Genomic DNA, 19,491 nt, shown 5'->3' with positions numbered 1-19,491 from the left:
TTTCAGTTAGGGTGTTTTGCTAGTTGTTGTTGTTGTTTTTTTGTTTCTAATTTAGTACTAGCCTAACGGAACATTTAAAGTAGTTAGCTACTGTTTCCTAGTAAAATGAGTACTTTCTCAACAGTTTGTCTTGACTGCAGTTTAAATTATTTGTAGATTATCATGTTTTATGGTAAATGATTCTTAAACCAAGTTTAAAGTCAAAGTTAAAGATGATTCTTGACTACATCTTTAGGTCTAGAGCAGCATACTTCCCAGGTTTTATCAGAATAGTCAAAAGAACAAAATGTAAACTGCAGGAACTGGTTTAGGAAACTTTCTTTGTCGGTATATGAACTGTGACTAACCCCTGAAAACAAAATAAGGGCAAAGATCTGGCACTCTGACAGCACTCAAAGACATGCAAGTGATTCATTACTCCTATTCTGTCTTTGCTCTAATCAAAGTTCAAAGAACATTAGGCCATTACTCATAATAAGCCATTATAATAAAGTGTGATCTTCTACCATGTTACACATTATCTAATAAATTATCAAGTTTTACATGTCCATCACATAAAAGAAACTCACTATAGATGAAAGAACAGATAGTAACCACAACAAGAAAACAGAAGTGATTCTTATCCACTCTTAGTCATAAAAAGTGTTTGTGCAAAATGTGAGAAGAAGCCAGATGCCAAGAAATTACATGCCTATAAAACAGAGATTAGAAGATCTTTGCAGGAAGTTTCGATTTATCATACGATGACAGTAAAAGACTAAATTAGGTGATCAACTTTTTACTGTGGAAGAAACGGAGAACTAGCTGAAATGAACTCAAGAATCAGAAACTTTAAAGTAAGAGTTAAGTGGTTTAAGATTACTTGGGTGTAAATTACATTACTGCATACTTTTCCAAGCAACAAGACCAGTGGTTCTTAAACTGTGGTCTATAAAAGATTCAAAAAATGTTGGCGAGTTCATTGGCTCATTGCAAAAATTTGAAAATAATTTAATAATATCTTACCAAAAGCACATACATTAATGGGTTAGTTCACCCAAAAAATGAAAATGATGTTATTAATTACTCACCCTCATGTCACTCCACACCCGTAAGACCTTCGTTCATCATCCGAACACAAATTAAGATATTTTTGACAAAATCCGATTGCTCAGTGAGGCCTGCGTTGCCAGAATGATAAGTAACACTTTCAGATGCCCAGAAAGCTACTAAAGACATATTTAAAACAGTTCATGTGACTACAGTGGTTCAACCTTAATGTTATGAAGCGACAAGAATACAGTTTTTTCGGCCAAAAAACAAACAAACAAAATAACGACTTCTAGTGATGGGCGATTTCAAAACACTGCTTCATGAAGCTTCGAAGCTTTACGAATCTTTTGTTTTGAATCAGTGGTTCGGAGCATGTATCGTGTGTCACTTCATAACATTAAGGTTGAGCCGCTGTAGTCACATGAACTGTTTTAAATACGTCTTTAGTAGCTTTCTGGGCATCTGGAAGTGTTAACTGTCTTGCTGGCGATGCAGGCCTCACTGAGCCATCGGATTTTCTCAAAAATATCTTAATTCGTGTTCTGAAGATGAACACAAATTAATGACATAATTTTCATTTTTGGGTGAACTAACCCTTTAAATTTACAATGAATAAACAATGAATGAATTGACTGTTGTCTCATTTCAGTAACATCACTGTTTTAGTTCAAACATTCTTATGATTTTGAAGTTAAAACTGGTAATTGTTCTGAGGTAGTTGCTGGGGTTGTAGGTTGTCCACAATTTTTGTTTTACCAGGAAAGTTTGAGAACCTCTGAAGTAGACTATTATCCAGACAGACAAAGAACTGAATGCAGTGGCTTTTGTTTAATCCAGTGAATCCCGTTACCAAACGTAAGACAAATCATTTTTACTGTAATGGCTGATTAAATCTTCCATCTTTGAGAGAAACCTTTTCACAGCAGAGTTATCATAGAAGAGCCTGAATCAATTCTGAACACGCACACACGCTCAAACACAAAAAGAATAAAAGATTATCATTCCATGATAAACCAGCATATTTTTATGCAAAATCTCACACACAGACTCGCATGATAACATGCGGCACCACACACACAGAGGAAGACGGTGAAGCATGAAATGAACTTAGGTGTGAACTTTGACGGGCATTTCCTTGCACAAATTTATGGGGCCCACATATCACAATGAGTTCTGCAGAATGGAGAATAAATAAGGGCTTACAAGAGGCATCACACACACTCATATCATGCTTACACATGCCAAGCCAAACACCACAGGGGATCCAGCCAAACTTACATGTATGCCAACAATACAATGACAGTTTGGGCTGACAGTTGACCCACTGACCAGCAGACACTAACACTGATGTCAAGGCCGGAATAGCCATAATGTCGCAAAGTCCTTCCTTCCAAATGAGTTTACAGTTGTTCATGTTTGTTAAATGGTATCCAGTCATGGCAGGTCTGAAAACAGTAGCCATATTCTTTCAACAGTGGCTGCACACCTTTTTTGGGGGCTCATTAACATTTTAGCTATTTGCTATTGCTAGTCAGGGGTAGGTGTATTAGAGGGAGATTTCCTACAAATCTGTAGATGGTTCCCTCTGGTGGAACGGAGAGGGGTGAAGAGGCTGAACTGTCACAATCTGCTAAAAGTATAAGAGCTAAAATCAACTTTCATATGGATGACCTCATATCTTACAGAGATTTATTTAATCACTTTTGTTTGGGCTCATTAGTATTTTAGCCATTTGTTATTGTTAGTCAGAGACTGGTGTATTAGGGGGAGGGAAGTGACTTTCTAGGATTCTTGTGAATGTTCCCTCTGGTGGACTGGAGAGCAGCTGCAGGCTGAACTGTCACAATCTGTAGAAGTCAGTGATGGTCTTTTCTTTTCTATTGTGATATACATCTGATTGCTTCTCAAACAATAAAATATGTAGGGCGGGACTTGATTTTGTCCATCAGGAATTGATTGAATCGTTGGATGGTTGTGGTTTGCTATTGGTGGATCTCATGTGAGTGACAGGTTGCCCCGCCCTCACACCAGTAAACACATCATCAGAGAACAGAAGAGATGTCACTGCAAGAGGGAGGGGAAGTTATTTTGATTAAAGATTATGAGGGCACGTGAATTTAAAAAAAATAATAATAATGTGATGTGCATGGTTAAATATAATATAATATGGTTAAAAACCATGTGCATGGTTTATAATAAATACTGAAATGTTCCATAAAAAATATAAATGGTCCATTTTGATTTCATGGTGACATTAAACATACTAACAGCTAATAAAATTGGCAGCTATTGGCTGTATCCAAATTTGTATGTGAGCAAATTCGGACACTGAGTGCACGTGATGTGCTACAGAAGCCATCTTCTGTCAAGACATGGGAATGTATTCAGTACGAAGCTAACATTGCATGATTATTCTCTAGCGACCAGCTGTTGATAAGGTGCATTATGGATGAGTGCACTTGATAATGTCCACAATGGTTTTGGACACCACTACAATGGCTATCCACTCAAATAGTGCACTATATAAGGGTATAGGGGACGATTTTCGTAGAGGAAGGAAGTTACTTCCTAGAAATCAGGTGAAGGTTCCCTCTGGTGGCCTGGAGAGGAACTGCAGGCTGAACTGTACAATCTGCTAAAAGTGCTAAGAGCTAAAACTAAAAAAAAATCTAGCATATACATGGCCTCAAATCTCACAGACATGGATTAAAAGCCACAAAACTCCCATTTTGATTTCATGTGGTTATTCACATTAAAATTAAGGTGTTGTGTAGCTTCTAGTTCAATCTCTACAAGAAGTGAGTCATCAATAATGGGCCATGAGAAAGGCTCTTAACCTCTGGTTGCTCAAAAGCAAATGTCCTTATGCTGTTCTATGGTGACATCATGTCAAATATGTTACATGAAAATGATTCCAGGGGTTATGTGGTGATAACTAAAGATTCTATTCTATTCTATTCTAATCACACAATGTCATCTGAAAACTTAAAACATGTTTTTTTGTACTTAACCACAATGTGTTTTGTGTGGTGAATTTTTGCTTGAGAGCTTGAAAATACTACATCTAAAGTACATTTTGCATCCTAAAGCAAAACCAGTTGAGAACCACTGGATCAAATAACATACTTCAATTTCCTGTGAGAATAAAATCAAAGAGACATTGCACTGATCAGCTGATGGCCATATGCGATCAAATCTACATAGAGCTGGTGCGGTATGCTGCATGCTTATGTCTTATCTGCTAGCCTACAGTCGGCCTGACATTTAGTGTAATAGCAGGCAGGACTGGACAGAGAGAGGAATGACAGGCAATAGCAATTACGTTGGTTGGAACATTCCTGGATGTTCTTTTTCCACACAGATTCAGTCGTGTGGATTCCCAAACAGTCCGAAACCACACATATGCCAATGCACTCGAGCATTTATGCACACACAATTACACAGCCTTCAGCTCAAACCCTCTTCAGCCTGTTTCCTGTGTCACACCCTACAACATTGAGAAGTTTCCTCTTGCTGTTGGCAGCCTGGGATAAAATACAGAATGAGAGAAAGTATGGCTGTAAACTAGCCAGAGTGAACTGTTTTTTTTTTTTTTTTTCTCTGACTTCTTTTTCACTGCATATCCTGCAGCAGTGTTTGAGGCGAGGGAGGGGGTGGCTGGAGAGACCCCCCAAAAGCTGAATTTGGGGGTGTTGCGAATCATAACTGGGACTGCATCTCTCTTTTTGAAATTATTTTCTTTCTTTACATTAGATTACATGTATTTATTTGCAAAATATTTGACATAAAATAATTTGAAATAAAAAAGTGTTTTTAAATTATATATATTAAAAATGACTAAAATAAATTAATAATATAAAAAATTACTTTGAAAAGTGAAGTTAGTTCTGAGAATTTTTTACTTTTTTCAAATGCTTTTTTGGCCACTTTATATTACTATCTGTTGTACCAAATACACAATCCATTTAAGTAATTTAACCTCTAAAAATTAAATAAAAATTAAAAGTCAGCAGATACATTTGAAAATAGTTTCAACTGAGAAACGGATCTGACTGGCAAAAGATAAAACTACTTTCACAAGCTCAAAAAGTCCTTCTATAAAACCAATGGTCAAGAGTGCATTAAAAAGAAAAGCCCATATGCCTCTAGAGGACAAAAGAGTAACTACAAGTGCTTCAAGATTTATATTTGACAGCTTCAAACAACATGTCTGAACAATCTACATAAAACAGTAAATAGGCCAATATGCAAAGTCTCAATATGCAAATGACCTCCTTGGAAATTTATTCCGAGGATTATATATATATATATATATATATATATATATATATATATATATATATATATATATATATATATATATATATATATATATATATATATATATATATATATATATATATCTGCGAGCATCAATACATGCCCTAAGAAAGACAAATGCAAAACAAGAGCTTTGTTTCAACATCAAAGGCCTGAGACTGAGAGTAAAACAATTTAGGAAGAGCTTATCATAGTCATATCAGCTGAGCACACAGCTTAACAGTGAAACAGCCCGGAAGCAAACAATGAGTTTAAACACTCACTGATTGAGAATCAGATAGCAGGGCTCACTGGAGTAAACATCAATAATGCAATGTAGTACTTGGCTCTCTCAACCCGTCATTTCCTGTGGTTTACATTCTGGTTTTCCTATGGTCGGCGTTGGGTTGAAAGGTTAAGAGGAAGACAAGAGCGGCATGCATAAAACGTCCATCTCCAGATTTGGAGGTCTGAACCTCTGTAAGGTGAGTGAACCCAGGGCTACAAACGCACTTAAATATTATTCAAACTTACCATTTGGTATTAAAACGCTACCGGTATTGACGGTTTCACACTGGCTGACCAATTTACAAAGTTATGCTGTCAAGGTCTTTCTGGATTTGGGTATGTTTTTTTAATTATATTTTTGGGGGGATTTTTTAAGAAACATAATAGAAACTTTTAATTTAATGAAAACTAGTAATTTAATGTTTTATTTTTTTCAAAACTGCTTCACTACTTATTAATATTTGAAAAAAAATGTTAACAGGTGTGATCAAAGTCATTTGCATCCAATTTGCATAAATATGCAGGAAGCAAAACATGACATTATTGTGGTGCGACTCCTCAAAAACTTGATGGTATTTATGAATTAATAATGCATAATATCTGTAAGAAATACTTTCTACCTTGAAATATATATATATATATATAGTAAAATAATAAATTATTATAAATTAAATTATAATATATATATATATATATATATATATATATATATATATATATATATATATATATAGTGAAATAAATACATAAAATACATAAATACATAACGTAATACATACATAAAAAATGTCAACTTTTCTTGAAATTTTGAAGTTTTTCAAAAAAATTATTCTAGCTGTGTGCTCAGTTTATTTAAATAAAATAAGCAGAACCAACACAAATCTTTAGTTTTTATATAAATAAATTAGTTTGAGGGCCAGCACATAATTTACACAGTCTACATATGGAATTGCAATAGCATGGTTGGATCAACAAGAGTAAATTATGTTTAGGAAACATTCACAGAATACGTCAAATGAAACTGGTGTGATCGTATTCAATTAGGATGAATTTTACTCATCAGTACAACTTAAGTTCAAATAAATCAGTTCAACTGTGTGGAAATAGGTGTCATAATTGAATTAAGTTAGACCAACATGTTATTTTTTTTGAGTGTATATGAAAGCAACATAAATACAAAATGTACATATCTAAGAACTTGGCATGTGTGTTTTAAAAAGATTTTTCTTTATCATGAACCATCTTATGTCATTGACCCATTAATCATAAAATGCTTTTCTCTCAAACAACATCAGAGACATGTAACAAAAAAGACAATTCAAGGAATCAGGTGTGGGTTGACGTAAAAATGTTCAACGGATGCCATCCGCCCCATGTCCGTCACAATTCTCTTGTTGTTGCGTTCTGATAAACGGCTTTGAATTTCTTGTAAACTCTGAGCATTCGAAAGTACGTGAAAAGGGCACAGGAGCAGAACTGAATGAGAAACTAATAAAGGCAATAAAACTGAGTGATTTATAGTGACTGCTCTGGCATGTGCTAGAGGCAAACCTCCCCTGCAGGGTTAAGAGTGAAGAATGGGATGAGCAAGTTGAACCAGGACTTCCAGTAGACCTTCAACTCCACTTCAACCAGCCTCTCTTCTCGTGAGAACCGTGAGTTTTTCTCTGGTAGGGGTGTGAGGAAATAATTGAACTCTTTGGAATAAACATTCAAACAGTGCCGTTGGGCATGCAGTCACATTTAAAGTAAACTGAAAACTCACCAAAGCATAAGGCTTATTGACACACATTTCAATCTAATAAACAACCTGAATATTAAGATGAGCTCATGACAATGTCAGACTCATTGACGCATTTTACTCTATAAAAAGAGGATACATTCAAACGTTCTTGGCATCTATGGTTCCATATGAACATTCTGCCATCATTTACTCATTCTCATGTTGTCCAAACCTGTATGAGTTTCTTTCTTCTGTTGAACACAAAAGAAGATATTTTAAAGAATGTTGGTAACCAGACAGTAGACGACACCCACTGACTTTCATAGTACTTTTTTCCTACTATGGAAGTCAATGGGTACCGTCAACTGTCTGGTTACCAACATTCTTTAAAGGCAGCGGCTATTTGCACCAAGTGCAAAATAGCAATAGATGCTATTTACACTGAGTGAAAATAGCATATTTTCTTAACGACAGATGCTATTTACACTAGGTGAAAATAGCGATGGATTCTATTTACACCATGTAAAAGTATCAGTTCTTTGCAATAAGAGTAAATAGTAATTAGATGCTATCTATACTTAATATTGGCAGATACTATTTGAACCTCAGTATTTTTGTACATTAACAGGATGCAAATGTAAATTATTATATTTATTAAAATTATTAAATGGATGCTTCCTGATTGGGAGAATAAAAACCCTCCCTACACCTTCCTCTAACCCTACCCAATAAACACTTTTAATATTATTAAACACTTGTTCGCAGTTTATTTCCACTTTTAGAACATTATTTTCATTTTTATTGAAAATAAATGCGAGCTCGGCAAAAGGCGGATTCGAACCCATGTCAAATGCATTAAAAGCCAAGTCTGCGAGTCTTACTCACTATTGCTGCGCCACTAAAGACATTGAGTAGCCCAACCAGACATTGGTGGGCGAAGCTAGTGTAAATAGCGTTTGCCAACAAGGGACGCTATTTGCACTTGGTATAAATATACAATCCGTTCTTTAAAATAGCTTCTTTTGTGTTCAACAGAAGAAAGAAACTCGTACAGGTTTGGAACAACTTGAGAGTAAGTAAATAATGACAAAATTTTCATTTTGGGGTGAACTATCTGTTTAACAATGGAACCATTTGCATATCTATGGAACCCGAACAAAAGGTTCTTTATACACTCTTAAAATAAGGTTCCAAAAGAAGGTTTTCACAGTGATGCCATAGAAGAAGTATTTTGGATTCCACAAAGAACCTTTCAATGAACAGTTCCTAAAAGAACCATTTTTTCTTAGTGTAAAGAACATTTTAATAAAATAAAGAACCACTATAAAGAACCTTTTGTGCAATGGAAAGGTTCTTCATGGAACCATCAAAGTGAATAAAGAACCTTTATTTTTAAGAGAGAGTTGAAAAAGGTTCTTCAGATTATTAAAATGTTCTTCGCACCTTACTGAAAGGTTCTTTGCGAAACCAAAAATGGTTCTTAAAGGCCATTGCTATGAAAACCCTCTTTTGAAACCTTCTTTATTTTTAAGAGTGTATGCGTAGAGTTGGAGGTTTTGCTTTTAAAACTAGAATAGTTTTAAAATGCCATGTCTTTTCAAGCCTGTCTACAGCTCCAAGATTTGTCATAATACTTCTGAGTCTGGCATACAATATAACATCTAAGTGGCTTATGCAACTACAAATTGAATGAGACAATTAGCCACTGCCCTTTAAAATATCTCCATCTTTATTGTCCAAAACAATGTAGTCTAATCAGGCATGGTCCACCCATTTTCATACTTTGTTATGATTCTTATCGCATAGCAGTCAACCACACTGACCTTTCATGCGGCAGTTAAAGGCCCAGTGTCGCTCATACGCACATATAGACACACAGCTGCAGGGGTTAAGTGTTCGAAATGAAAACGGCAAACTGCAAATCTATCTTGCTTTGCTTTAGATGATCCTCCCAGGAGGGTTTTAGGAGGTCTGGTCACGAGAGAGTTCAAGGAGATGACTGACAGCAAATGAGAGCTAAGTATTCTCATTACAACCTTCATCTAAGGTTTCACACAGCATTTGAAGGATGGAGGGATGCAGGTGTTTTCAACCTGCCTTGTGAACGGACTTTAAACTTCTTACATGTCACAACAGAGAGCTTATAGACCCTTAGAACTGTAGTGGTCATTATAATTGATGACAGCCATTTCAGTGCCTTTCTTTGGACAATGGAGATGAAATAACGGTCACCCCCAAGCGCATATTCATCTTATTAAACGTGATACCATATACCGTGTAGTCCTTCATCATCACAATAATGGGATTGGGAACGCCACATTCCATACCGCTAGATTGTTCTAACCCAGGTGCGAATGCCCTTAAATTTTGTTGAATGATCTTGTAATTGATGCGGACAGCCAGTGGAGTGAAAGAGTTTGACATTAGACGTCTCAGATTCATTCTTACCGGTTAATGGTTATCGTAGCCAGGCATATGATTTAGGGTTAACGCTGGCCATTTTTTAAATTGCGAGTCTTGGGTAATGTGCTGGATCTTTGTGACTAGTTAAGTGCCAATCATTGTAGGCAATGAAGTCTTTGTCCATTGTCCCGTGTTAAGCTTCCAGGCATTCCATCCTCAGGCATTGTTCAGGTGTTAAGTGCCCTGACATTGAAGTGAATGAACTACTGAGGGAAGAGCTTCTTTATTGTTTGAAGAGAAGAGACCATTCCTCACTGATATCAGGCGAAGGAATCACTGGTAATAAATAATAAAACAAAGGATGGCGCGGGCTGAAAGCAAACCTGGTGAAAAAGAGTGAAGCCATTAAAAGCTGTGGGGCGTAAAGAAAGACTAATTGCCGCCTGCGAGCGTATGCTTGGCAGAAGACTGTAAAGAAACAGCCTGTCACACACCGGGCTGCAGTGCTGACCATGCTTTTCCTGGAAGGAACTCACTTTTGAGCAAATATTAAGATTTTACAATGTTTTCAATGAGGATTTCACTTCTGAATAATTTGTTTTGGTGCACTTGCCAATACGTACAAGGTCAATTTTCACTTAAAATTCACATTACAGTTCATTACGTCAGTCCTGACGTTACATGCGTGTCACGTAATGGCACAGAAACAAGAAGGTAAGATCCAAATGCAGCTTTAATGGGGTAATCCAAAAACGTAATTCAAAAAAAGGGTCAAACTCCACAGTCCATACAAAAACAAGAACAGTCCATACAAAAACAAGAAAAACAGAAGCCGGTGACCATAAACGAAACCTCAATCACAAAAGCAAAAACAAACCAGGTATAAATAGACAGACACTGGTGAGCAAACACAAAACAGCTGAGTGCAATGACGGGATAATGAGTCCGGGAAGTGTGTTATGGGAAATGAAGTTCAAGAGTGTGGTGAGGAACAGTCCGGGTTGGAGTGCCCTCTAGTGGCTAATTTGGGCACTCCAACTGGTGCTCATGACAATATGTGTTGAATTTGGTTTCAATTATTGATGTACATGTGTCACAGATCCACCTAAAGTTTGCATATTTGTCTCAGCCTTTCATAAAACACCCTTTGTAAATAAAGTCATATTTTCAAGGTAACGGGTTGCTACATTGAGCATCTCTGACGATCAAATTTTCATTAAATTTGCCAAAATCTGAGAATTTCATGCCATTAATTTGCGTCATTTGCAGACAAAACATTGTTGTACAATTATTTTAATCTAATTGGTATTAAATGGTATTAAGTTTTATAAAAACATCACGAATAATTAGTGGTGTCAAATGATGTGGTGTCATGTGTTTACATAATATATGTGTGTGTACTGTGTATAATTATTATGTATATTTAAATACACACCCATACATGTATATATTTGAGAAATATTTGCATGTATATACTGTATATATATTTATAAAATTTATATTATACATAAATATATTTTATATATAAATATAAAAAAAAATCTTAAAGCTGCAGTCCGTAACATTTTTTTGGTTAAAAATGATGCAAAATCAATTTTTGAGCAAGTACATAACCAGCCAGTGTTCAAAACTATCTCCTTACCTTAGCCCAATTCACAACGATAAGCTTGTAATAATGTTTTATAATAAGAACGGTACTGGTGGGTTTCTGCGGGAAATTCGAGCATGCAGCCGTTCGTCTTTGCGTCATTACGTCACGTCTGTAAACAGAAAGGAAGGAGTCCCAGCTAGTAACTATATCATGTGAGGATGCTACTGATAGTGGATCATTTTATAGCCTTTTCTCACAGCAGCTGGAGTAATTAAACTTATCATTTTGATGGCAGATTGTAATCCAGAAAGAGCCAAATGACAATCCTCAGTGATAACTGGAGATTCACCTGTAGTCAAAAGCAAAAGATGTCAGACTGCGGAGTGGCTACAGAAAATGAAATCTACAGGTAACGCTAATACACACTAAATACACATAGTCATGCAATCCTGATGTTGTTAACATTAACAATTTGAGAACAAAGTATAACAATAATAAAAATTTGCACGGTTTGGCATGATCCGAGCTAAGCAATCATTAGATTTAATCACAATTGGCAGCACAATTTATTGTAGGCCTAATGCTTTTTTCCTTGCTCTTCTACTTGTTCAGATGACATTTTCCAGTGAAAATTCTTATTTTGGTCATACTTCCAAGATTTAGAATCTGTGTTTCCGAAGTACAGTATCCACACCGATGTGGTGACTGACACCAAACATTGGATTCATCCGCACGGAGTCGATGCATGATACAATTTTATGATAATAAAATGATTTTATCATATAATTTTACAAAAATAAATTGAATATTTTTCTTTTTTTTTACAATTATTTGTTTTTTTATTTTGTAATTTATTTAATATATATTATTTAATAATATTTTTATCTAATCTAACATCACTTTAGATGTCAGTCAGTTATTTTTATCACTGCCAAAAAAAGGCTGCAAACTCTGCCTAAAAGTTTTTTTGCCAGTATTCAAAAGTCTGTCTTAACAAGCCTATTTGAATGTTGCCACTGGATTGTTAAACTGCAAACAACAGCAACAAAAAAAAAAAAAAAAAAAACATAAATTTCAGCAATTACACAAAAATAATTGACCAAGAGGCCAGTATTCCTTGCCAGCACAAGCTGGCGTGGAATAAATGAGCTCTAGTATGAAGCACTGAAGTGCAGCTGGGTCATTAGAGCAGCCTGATATCTGAAACTTATTGAGTGCTGCGGTTCCCAGACTTTACCAGCAAACTGAGAGCAATTTTCATAATGAACATATGAGGGAGGAGCAGGTGTGAATCACAATTGAAAATCAAGAATAATGAAAACTCAACCAATTTAAACACAGGATTTAAGCCTACAGGCCACCCACACTTTGGTTGGAGCTGATAAACAGTAACCCTCTGTAGCTTCTCATCTAGAACCATATCGCTTGAGTCTCTAAGTTCAGGTCAGGTAACCACCACACATCTCCAGCTGGACAAAGCATCCTTTCTTTTCCCAACTGCAGGGAAAGCAGGACTCCCATGGCCAATGCTTCCACAGTCTCATTAAGCCATCAGCAGAGGGGCCGATAGAGGCGTAACCTCCCCGGCTTGACCCCATCGCTTTATCCCCCACACCTGGAGCGGACCACACAGGGCAAACAGCCAGAGTGAAATGGTCAGCCAAACTTGGGGTGATTTCAGATAACCACCAGTGATGAGAATGAGTGAGTATATTAGTAATCTCTGGAAGCACTAACCAAATAAAATAACACATCTTAGGGTGGGACGAGGTCATACGCATCCACCAACACTGATGCACACCCACACAAAAGCTCTATCTTTATCCCCTGAGGTAACCTGGAGAGAAGAGAACTTGAGGGGGGGTTCAAAGCAAACCGGAGGGCTTGTAATCCTACCTAAGCATGAGATCTCTCTTGAAACACAACCACAAAAGAAAGCGAAGGGAGGGGGAAAACCTGAGGCTAACCCAAGCAGCAAGTCAGACAACAATAAAAAGTCGACAGCCTATATTTAACTGTGGTGGGAATTTGGTGAGGAGTATACAGGAACACTTTGAATGCATGATGAAGGTCAACTGGGTCTCCACTTCCTCCACAGACTCCACAGCTAGTCCGCTCAACTGTTTTCTCCCCCCAATGTCGATGGACAAGGGGGGAGATAAGCATTGTTTCCCAAAACAATGGGCCACTTCCAATAGCCCCTCCCCTATCGACAGACTCGCAGAAACTGGCACTCGCATATTCTGCATGAAAACAGTGTGTGAAAGTAAGAAAAGCTGTTGAAAACTCTAGAAACGGAAGGTTGTGAGAGAAAAAAAAAGTGGCTTTAGGAATGAGCTGATAGACTGTGAACACTCCAAACAAACAATGGCGAATGGTTTTATAGCTTCAGTTTACCAGCATTCAGAAAAGTGTAACGCGAGGGTGACGACCTGGATGGTTTTGTTTTCTTGTGAGTTTGTGGATTGTTTCAAAGTATCAGAGATTTTTACTTTCAGCTTTTGTTATACATAACTGGTACAATGGAATTCTGTCCTCCATTTGATTGATTATTTTCCATTACTCTTCATTATGAATTAATTGGTTTTATAAATGAAAGAACAGTTAGTTTCAGGAATCAAACCTGCTTGGTCGAGCAGCATTTCAAGAGTGCTGATATAACAGTCCATCAGCACTGAAACTTTTCACTGTTGGCATCATGCCGCTAATCTGTGTTTCCGCGTTCCAGACAGACTGTCAGTCTGTGTGTTATCGGTGGGGATTTTACAGAGACTCTTTCTGCAGGTTACATTGTTACAGTATGCTGCAGCAAGTGACTCTCTTCATGAGTGAGCCATGGAGTCATTCATTCAAGTGAATTATTCAAAAATGCTGATGCATTCAGAAACAAAACAGGTGGCTATCTTTATGAGTGAATCATTTGAATCATTCACTCAACCGATTCATTCAAAGACACTGATTCATTCAGGAATGAAACAAGTAACTCTCTTTATGATGTAGTCAATTCACTGATTTATTCAGTGAGTCGTCAAAACTCTGATTTTTTTTTTTAATGAATGAAACAGATGACTCTCTTTAAAGGCCCACTGAAGTGCCTTGGAAAACACAGACGTAATTTCCAATGAAACAGGAAGACAGGGCAGGTTTTATCTAGAAGCCCCTCCCCTTTTTTCAAAATAGCCAATGATGTTTCGCCTAGATATGGGTGGATAAGGGCAGACAAGCAGAAGCCCAGTCTGATTGACTTGGGGACGTTTTTTGTGGACGCTGACATCATTTTTGGATTTACTAGTCATCCTTTAAAGCGAAAAGCTAGAATTTGGAGTCATTGAATAATTCACTCAAGTGATTTGTTCAGTAACACTAATTCATTAAGGAAACAAGTAACTCGCTTTATAAAGTAGTCATTAACCATTCACTTAAACCATTCATTAAAACACTGTTGTTGTTTTTTCAGTGAGACATTTGATTGATGTTTTTATGAGGTAGTCTTTGAATCATTCACTCAAACGATTTGTTCAAAAACACTGATTTATTCAGATATAAAACAAGTGACTCTCTTTATGAGGATGTCTTTAAATCTTCCAGCCAAAATGCAGATTTTTTCTGAAACTAAACTCGTTTTATGGTTGAGTCATTTAGCCAACTAATTTGTTCAATCCTTTCATAAATAAAAACATTTAGGGATAAAACAAGTGACTCTCTATATAAGTGAGTCATTGAATCATTCACTTAAATGATTTATTCAAGAGAACTAAATCATTTAGGAATGAAACAAGTGACGCTCTTTGTTAACTGAGTTGAATCATTTGACAAAAGCACTCTTGCTCATGTGATATTACTTAAACAGCACTAAAAATCTTGCCTGGCAAGTCCAGAATGATATATCTTCTACAAGATATATCAGTCTGGTCAGTCCGCCCTCCGTCGCGAAAAGCTTAATATATCATCTCCGCTCGTTGCAAAGAAGATGTTTGATTGGTTTACTCCGCTTCCTGTTTGCTCGGATTTGCTCCGCCCTAGAAATCGAATTGATTCAATGCCGACCAGACTCATCCGCTGGTACAGCGGTGAGGCTGGATTTTCCAGGCAACTAAAAATCTACAAATAACCTCACTATTGATTGAAGAATTTCAGTCAATTTAGTGCTATTTTAATAGTTCATTTTTTCATCCAGATTGCTCTTTTTATATCATGCCCATCCACTTACAGCATTGGCAAGCACAGGGGCACATCATGCCACACAGCTGAGCTTCTCACATCTCACTCCAATCATCACACTCAAAGGCTTGATGAGGCTTCATCACCAGTTTGACCATAAACCAAACATCCAGCAATGAGCCATTTCAAACAGCATTTTAAGAAAGTTGTGTGGTGAAGCCATAATCACGCTTTTATCCAAGCCTGTATGCATTTGAGACAAATTATGACTTGAAAGCATTCTAAAGTACAACAAAGCCTATAGTTTGAAAAAGAGGTTGTTGAAATATTTGCTCTCTGTGAAGGTATAGTAAAAAGATTAACCTTTTGATGACTGGGTGAACTTTGTGAATAGGAGCCTGAATAGGATATCGGTTTTCTGATAAGGGGGTCGTAAAACTAGAAAGACAGGGCTTATTTGTGTCAACTTTTCATCAGATCATGAGATTTTACACAAAATGGCCTTTAAGAGGCATTCACTGCATTGCATCTGATTTATGTGAGGCTTTCACAATGCTCTGAAAAGAGCAGAGTGACAGAACGTAACAAAGAGAACAACTTCCAGAGCTTTGAGGCTCAGGTGAAAGTCAAGTGCTCCTTGAGACTAACAAAAGCTTCTTACTCATGCATTTCAGCATGAATCAAAGCAGATCCTTGAAAGATAACATTATCAGTTTAAATTAGTACTAGAAATACAGCAACGAGGTTTCTTGGACGTGCTTTGCAGTGGCATCAAAATAATGTTTTCACTCACTGACCTTTAAGGAAGCGGGGTCGGACAGAGCGAGGGCTTGTCTCCTCAGTTCAGCTACAGTCATCTGACACTGCTTGCACAGATCTGACCTAGTCTCGTCCCTGTCTGATTCCGAGACGCTCACGGCTCCTGCACCTTCAGGTGGTGGTCTGCTGGCACACATTTCCTCCTCCGCTGACAGTCTCTTCCTCGGGCTCAGCTCAAGTGAGAGTGAAGACTCTCCACTCGAACAGCCTTCCACCTTTTTGAAAAACAACAAAATCAAAATGCAGAAAGAGCATGTTTTTCAAACATCTGCCAGAAATTGCTAACTATACATTTAGAACATTTACATTACAGTTAATTGCATATTACCAGCTGTTATTAGACTTCACTACATAGTTAATAACTTATTATTATAAAATAATAGTATGATAAAACTTTCTAACGTGTTGCACGTTATTCATCCACAAACAGCAAACGTGGGTATTCGATTCTCAGCATCAGTTGAGGACTTACAGTTGACCGGCTCATCTGGAACTCTCCTTGCGCATTCCCTTGTGTTAAATCCGTCATCTCGGTATAAAAGATCAAAACACTGCGGACATCTAGTGCACTTTATTGAGCCTCTATTTTCTACACACATTTATTAGGAACACCGTTCATGGATAGTAAGTGGGAGCGCTAAGGAAAAAGCATAACAAAATTCCCATAAAGTTTTGCTTTGCCGTAGTTCCATGACGACGCGCGTACACGAGAGTGAAGTTTGACTGCTGTCAGTGCATGTGCGCGGCTCGGTCACTTGGTTGGAGGGGTGGAGCTGCGCCTAGAGCGTTCAGTAGCTATTCAAACACTAATATGCTGTTTCAGATACTGTGCTGCACAAACAAAAAGTGAAAAGAAAGTTGAAGTCACTGGATTAGTGAATTCACCATTCAATTAATTGTGAAATTAATTATGTTTTGTGATAAGGAATGTGCTTTAGATCATGTGAACAGAATCAAATAATCAAATTATTTAAAATCTTCAAAATGCATGTCTGAAAACGGTTCATAGGCTAATAATAATTTAAAAAAATAATAATAATTTGTATTATTGTACACCCTATACACTCATTTTACTATTTAACAATTCCTATGTCTGAAATAAATAAATAAATAAATAAATGCTTCTAACATAAATTACGTCATCTTTTATGTTGCGGTTCGCTTGTGTTGACTGAGATTAGGGGTGTGCTGATGTCCTTTGCTTATTACTCTGGCGCCACCCTCTGGTATTTTCTTCAACTGCATCTTACAATCCTCTCGGTTTTCAAGAAATTGTGGGAATGTTTGAATATTTAATTACTAAATATTTTATGTTGATGATGTATATGCTGGGATCACGTGATTTTAAACTGCATCCCAAATACGGTCAATCTCCCTCCTCAAATAACCCACATTCAGTCCTTTGTCGGTGACAGCGCAACTAGTCCAATAAACCATCAATAACGCGCCGTTTAACGTGGCGAACAAAACAGCAGAATCTACTGACAGAAATGTTTTTTTTTTTTTGTGAGCGTCTGTAATATTTGTAGCCTGCATAGCTCTGAAAGACATTAATGTCAGTTTGTGCTATTTATATTGGTTAACACATCAGACTGATTCTGAGTTGAATTGCTGAAACCTTTTAACCGCTGAAAAACTTTTAATCAAGCACAAAGTTCACAATAGGATGAAACATTATATACAAAATGAAGGGTTTAAGTTGCGATACCACTTTAATACATTCTGGATGTTTTTAAGGAAGTTGCTAAAGCGCGATTGATGGGGACGCTGAGAGCTGTTCGTGGTGCTGAAGTGTATAAATCGCCACACACCACCAATGATAACTTACTATTTTTATGAAACTCCAAATATAGCCTTTAAATATGACAATAAGTGTGTTTAAGCTAAACAACCCACATTGAGTCTAATGAGAGCTCTAAATGAGTCAACTTGTGGAGTCTTTTGTACTGTCAAAAGCTGTGATATGCTTACCTTGGCTTTTCGCTTTAACAGATGACTAGTAAATCCAAAAATGATGTCAGCGTCCACGAAAAACGTCCCCAAGTCAATCAGGCTGGGCTTCTGCTTGTCCGCCCCAGATGACCCGTTAGAGTTTTGTAAATCCATTGTGCAGCTGTGACTATATTTCCTCGCCCTGCTTACAGTAAATGTGAAGAAGTCATCTCAGCGCTCTGGAGTCCCGAGTCATTTTACAGATGGTTCTCTCTGATTCCAAAGCAGTGTCATGGTCTTATCCAGAGGGTCCCTCTCAGGTACATCCAACTGTTGACTCATTTAGATCGTCCGGTTTCTGTTCCAAATTACTTGCCGCGTATAAAATCATACATCCAAATGTTGACACTCGTCAAAGCACTCAAGAACCCCATACAATCCATTCATGATCCATGCGCTTCTGGCATACATCCTGGTTGGATAGGCAGTCCACGCCTTGTCTTGTCTACACTGCAGGTTAAGGAGTGAACTCGCTCGAGCCTGTTGAGGACTACCTTGAACAACTCCACCTCTTTCTCTCTCCCTCTCCCTCTCTCTCTCTCTCCGCTCTGACATCCTCGTGGCTACTGTAGTCGTTCTCGCGCTTGATGCTCAACCAGTGCACGCTTCTCGCTGCAATTCCTTGCGTGCGCTGTAAGTGACGCGTATTCTTCATTGCAGACAAGGCTGCTTAAAGGGTTAGTTCAAAATTTCTGATGAAATTTCTGTCATTAAGTATGCACCCTCATGTCGTTCCAAACCTCTTTGGAACACAGATTAAGATATTTTTGATGAAATCCAATTTTTTATCCTCAATAGAAAGCAACGAAAATACCATATTCAAGGTCCAGAAAAGTAGTAAAACATCGTTAAAGTAGTAAAAACATTGTTAACTTTGCAGCGCTTCCGTGTTCTATGTCAGCGTCAGCATCACACGCAATGCGTCGTGCTGCTCACGTGACCAGCCTCGTCCAATACTGAGCCGGCATTTGGACATAGAACCTGGAAGTGCTGGAGGAAAATAGCGCAGGAGAATGACAGGGGAGAGACAAATTTGTTGAATAAAGTAGTTATTTTTGTTTTGTTTTTGCACACAAAATGTATCCTCGTCATTTCACAACATTAAAGTTGAGCCACTATAGTCACGTTGACTATTTTAACAATGTTTTTACTACTTTTCTGGACCTTATGTGGTAATTTCATT

The 19,491-nt window shown here is 37.2% G+C and overlaps 1 protein-coding gene across 2 annotated transcripts in view; it reads right to left on the bottom strand.

The window, feature by feature from the left end:
• Window positions 1-18,908, bottom strand: part of kif26ab (kinesin family member 26Ab) — a 108,169-nt gene extending 89,261 nt beyond the window's left edge. Inside the window, exons 1-2 of one of the 2 annotated variants that reach the window (XM_048191770.1) lie at window positions 18,288-18,908; window positions 16,295-16,531 (exon numbers count right to left, since the gene is read on the bottom strand). In XM_048191770.1, the coding sequence (XP_048047727.1) occupies window positions 16,295-16,531; window positions 18,288-18,422 (372 nt within the window). In that variant the 5' untranslated portion in view covers window positions 18,423-18,908. Of the gene's footprint in view, window positions 1-16,294; window positions 16,532-16,788; window positions 17,063-18,287 lie in introns of those variants that run through there. The other variant, XM_048191771.1, reaches the window with a different exon arrangement.
• Between the last annotated feature and the right edge of the window lie 583 nt (window positions 18,909-19,491).

This window comes from Megalobrama amblycephala, linkage group LG5, assembly GCF_018812025.1.
Source record: "Megalobrama amblycephala isolate DHTTF-2021 linkage group LG5, ASM1881202v1, whole genome shotgun sequence".
Lineage (NCBI taxonomy): Eukaryota > Metazoa > Chordata > Actinopteri > Cypriniformes > Xenocyprididae > Megalobrama > Megalobrama amblycephala.
Note: the sequence above shows the minus strand (reverse complement) of the source record. Positions and strands in the feature narration are given on the sequence as shown.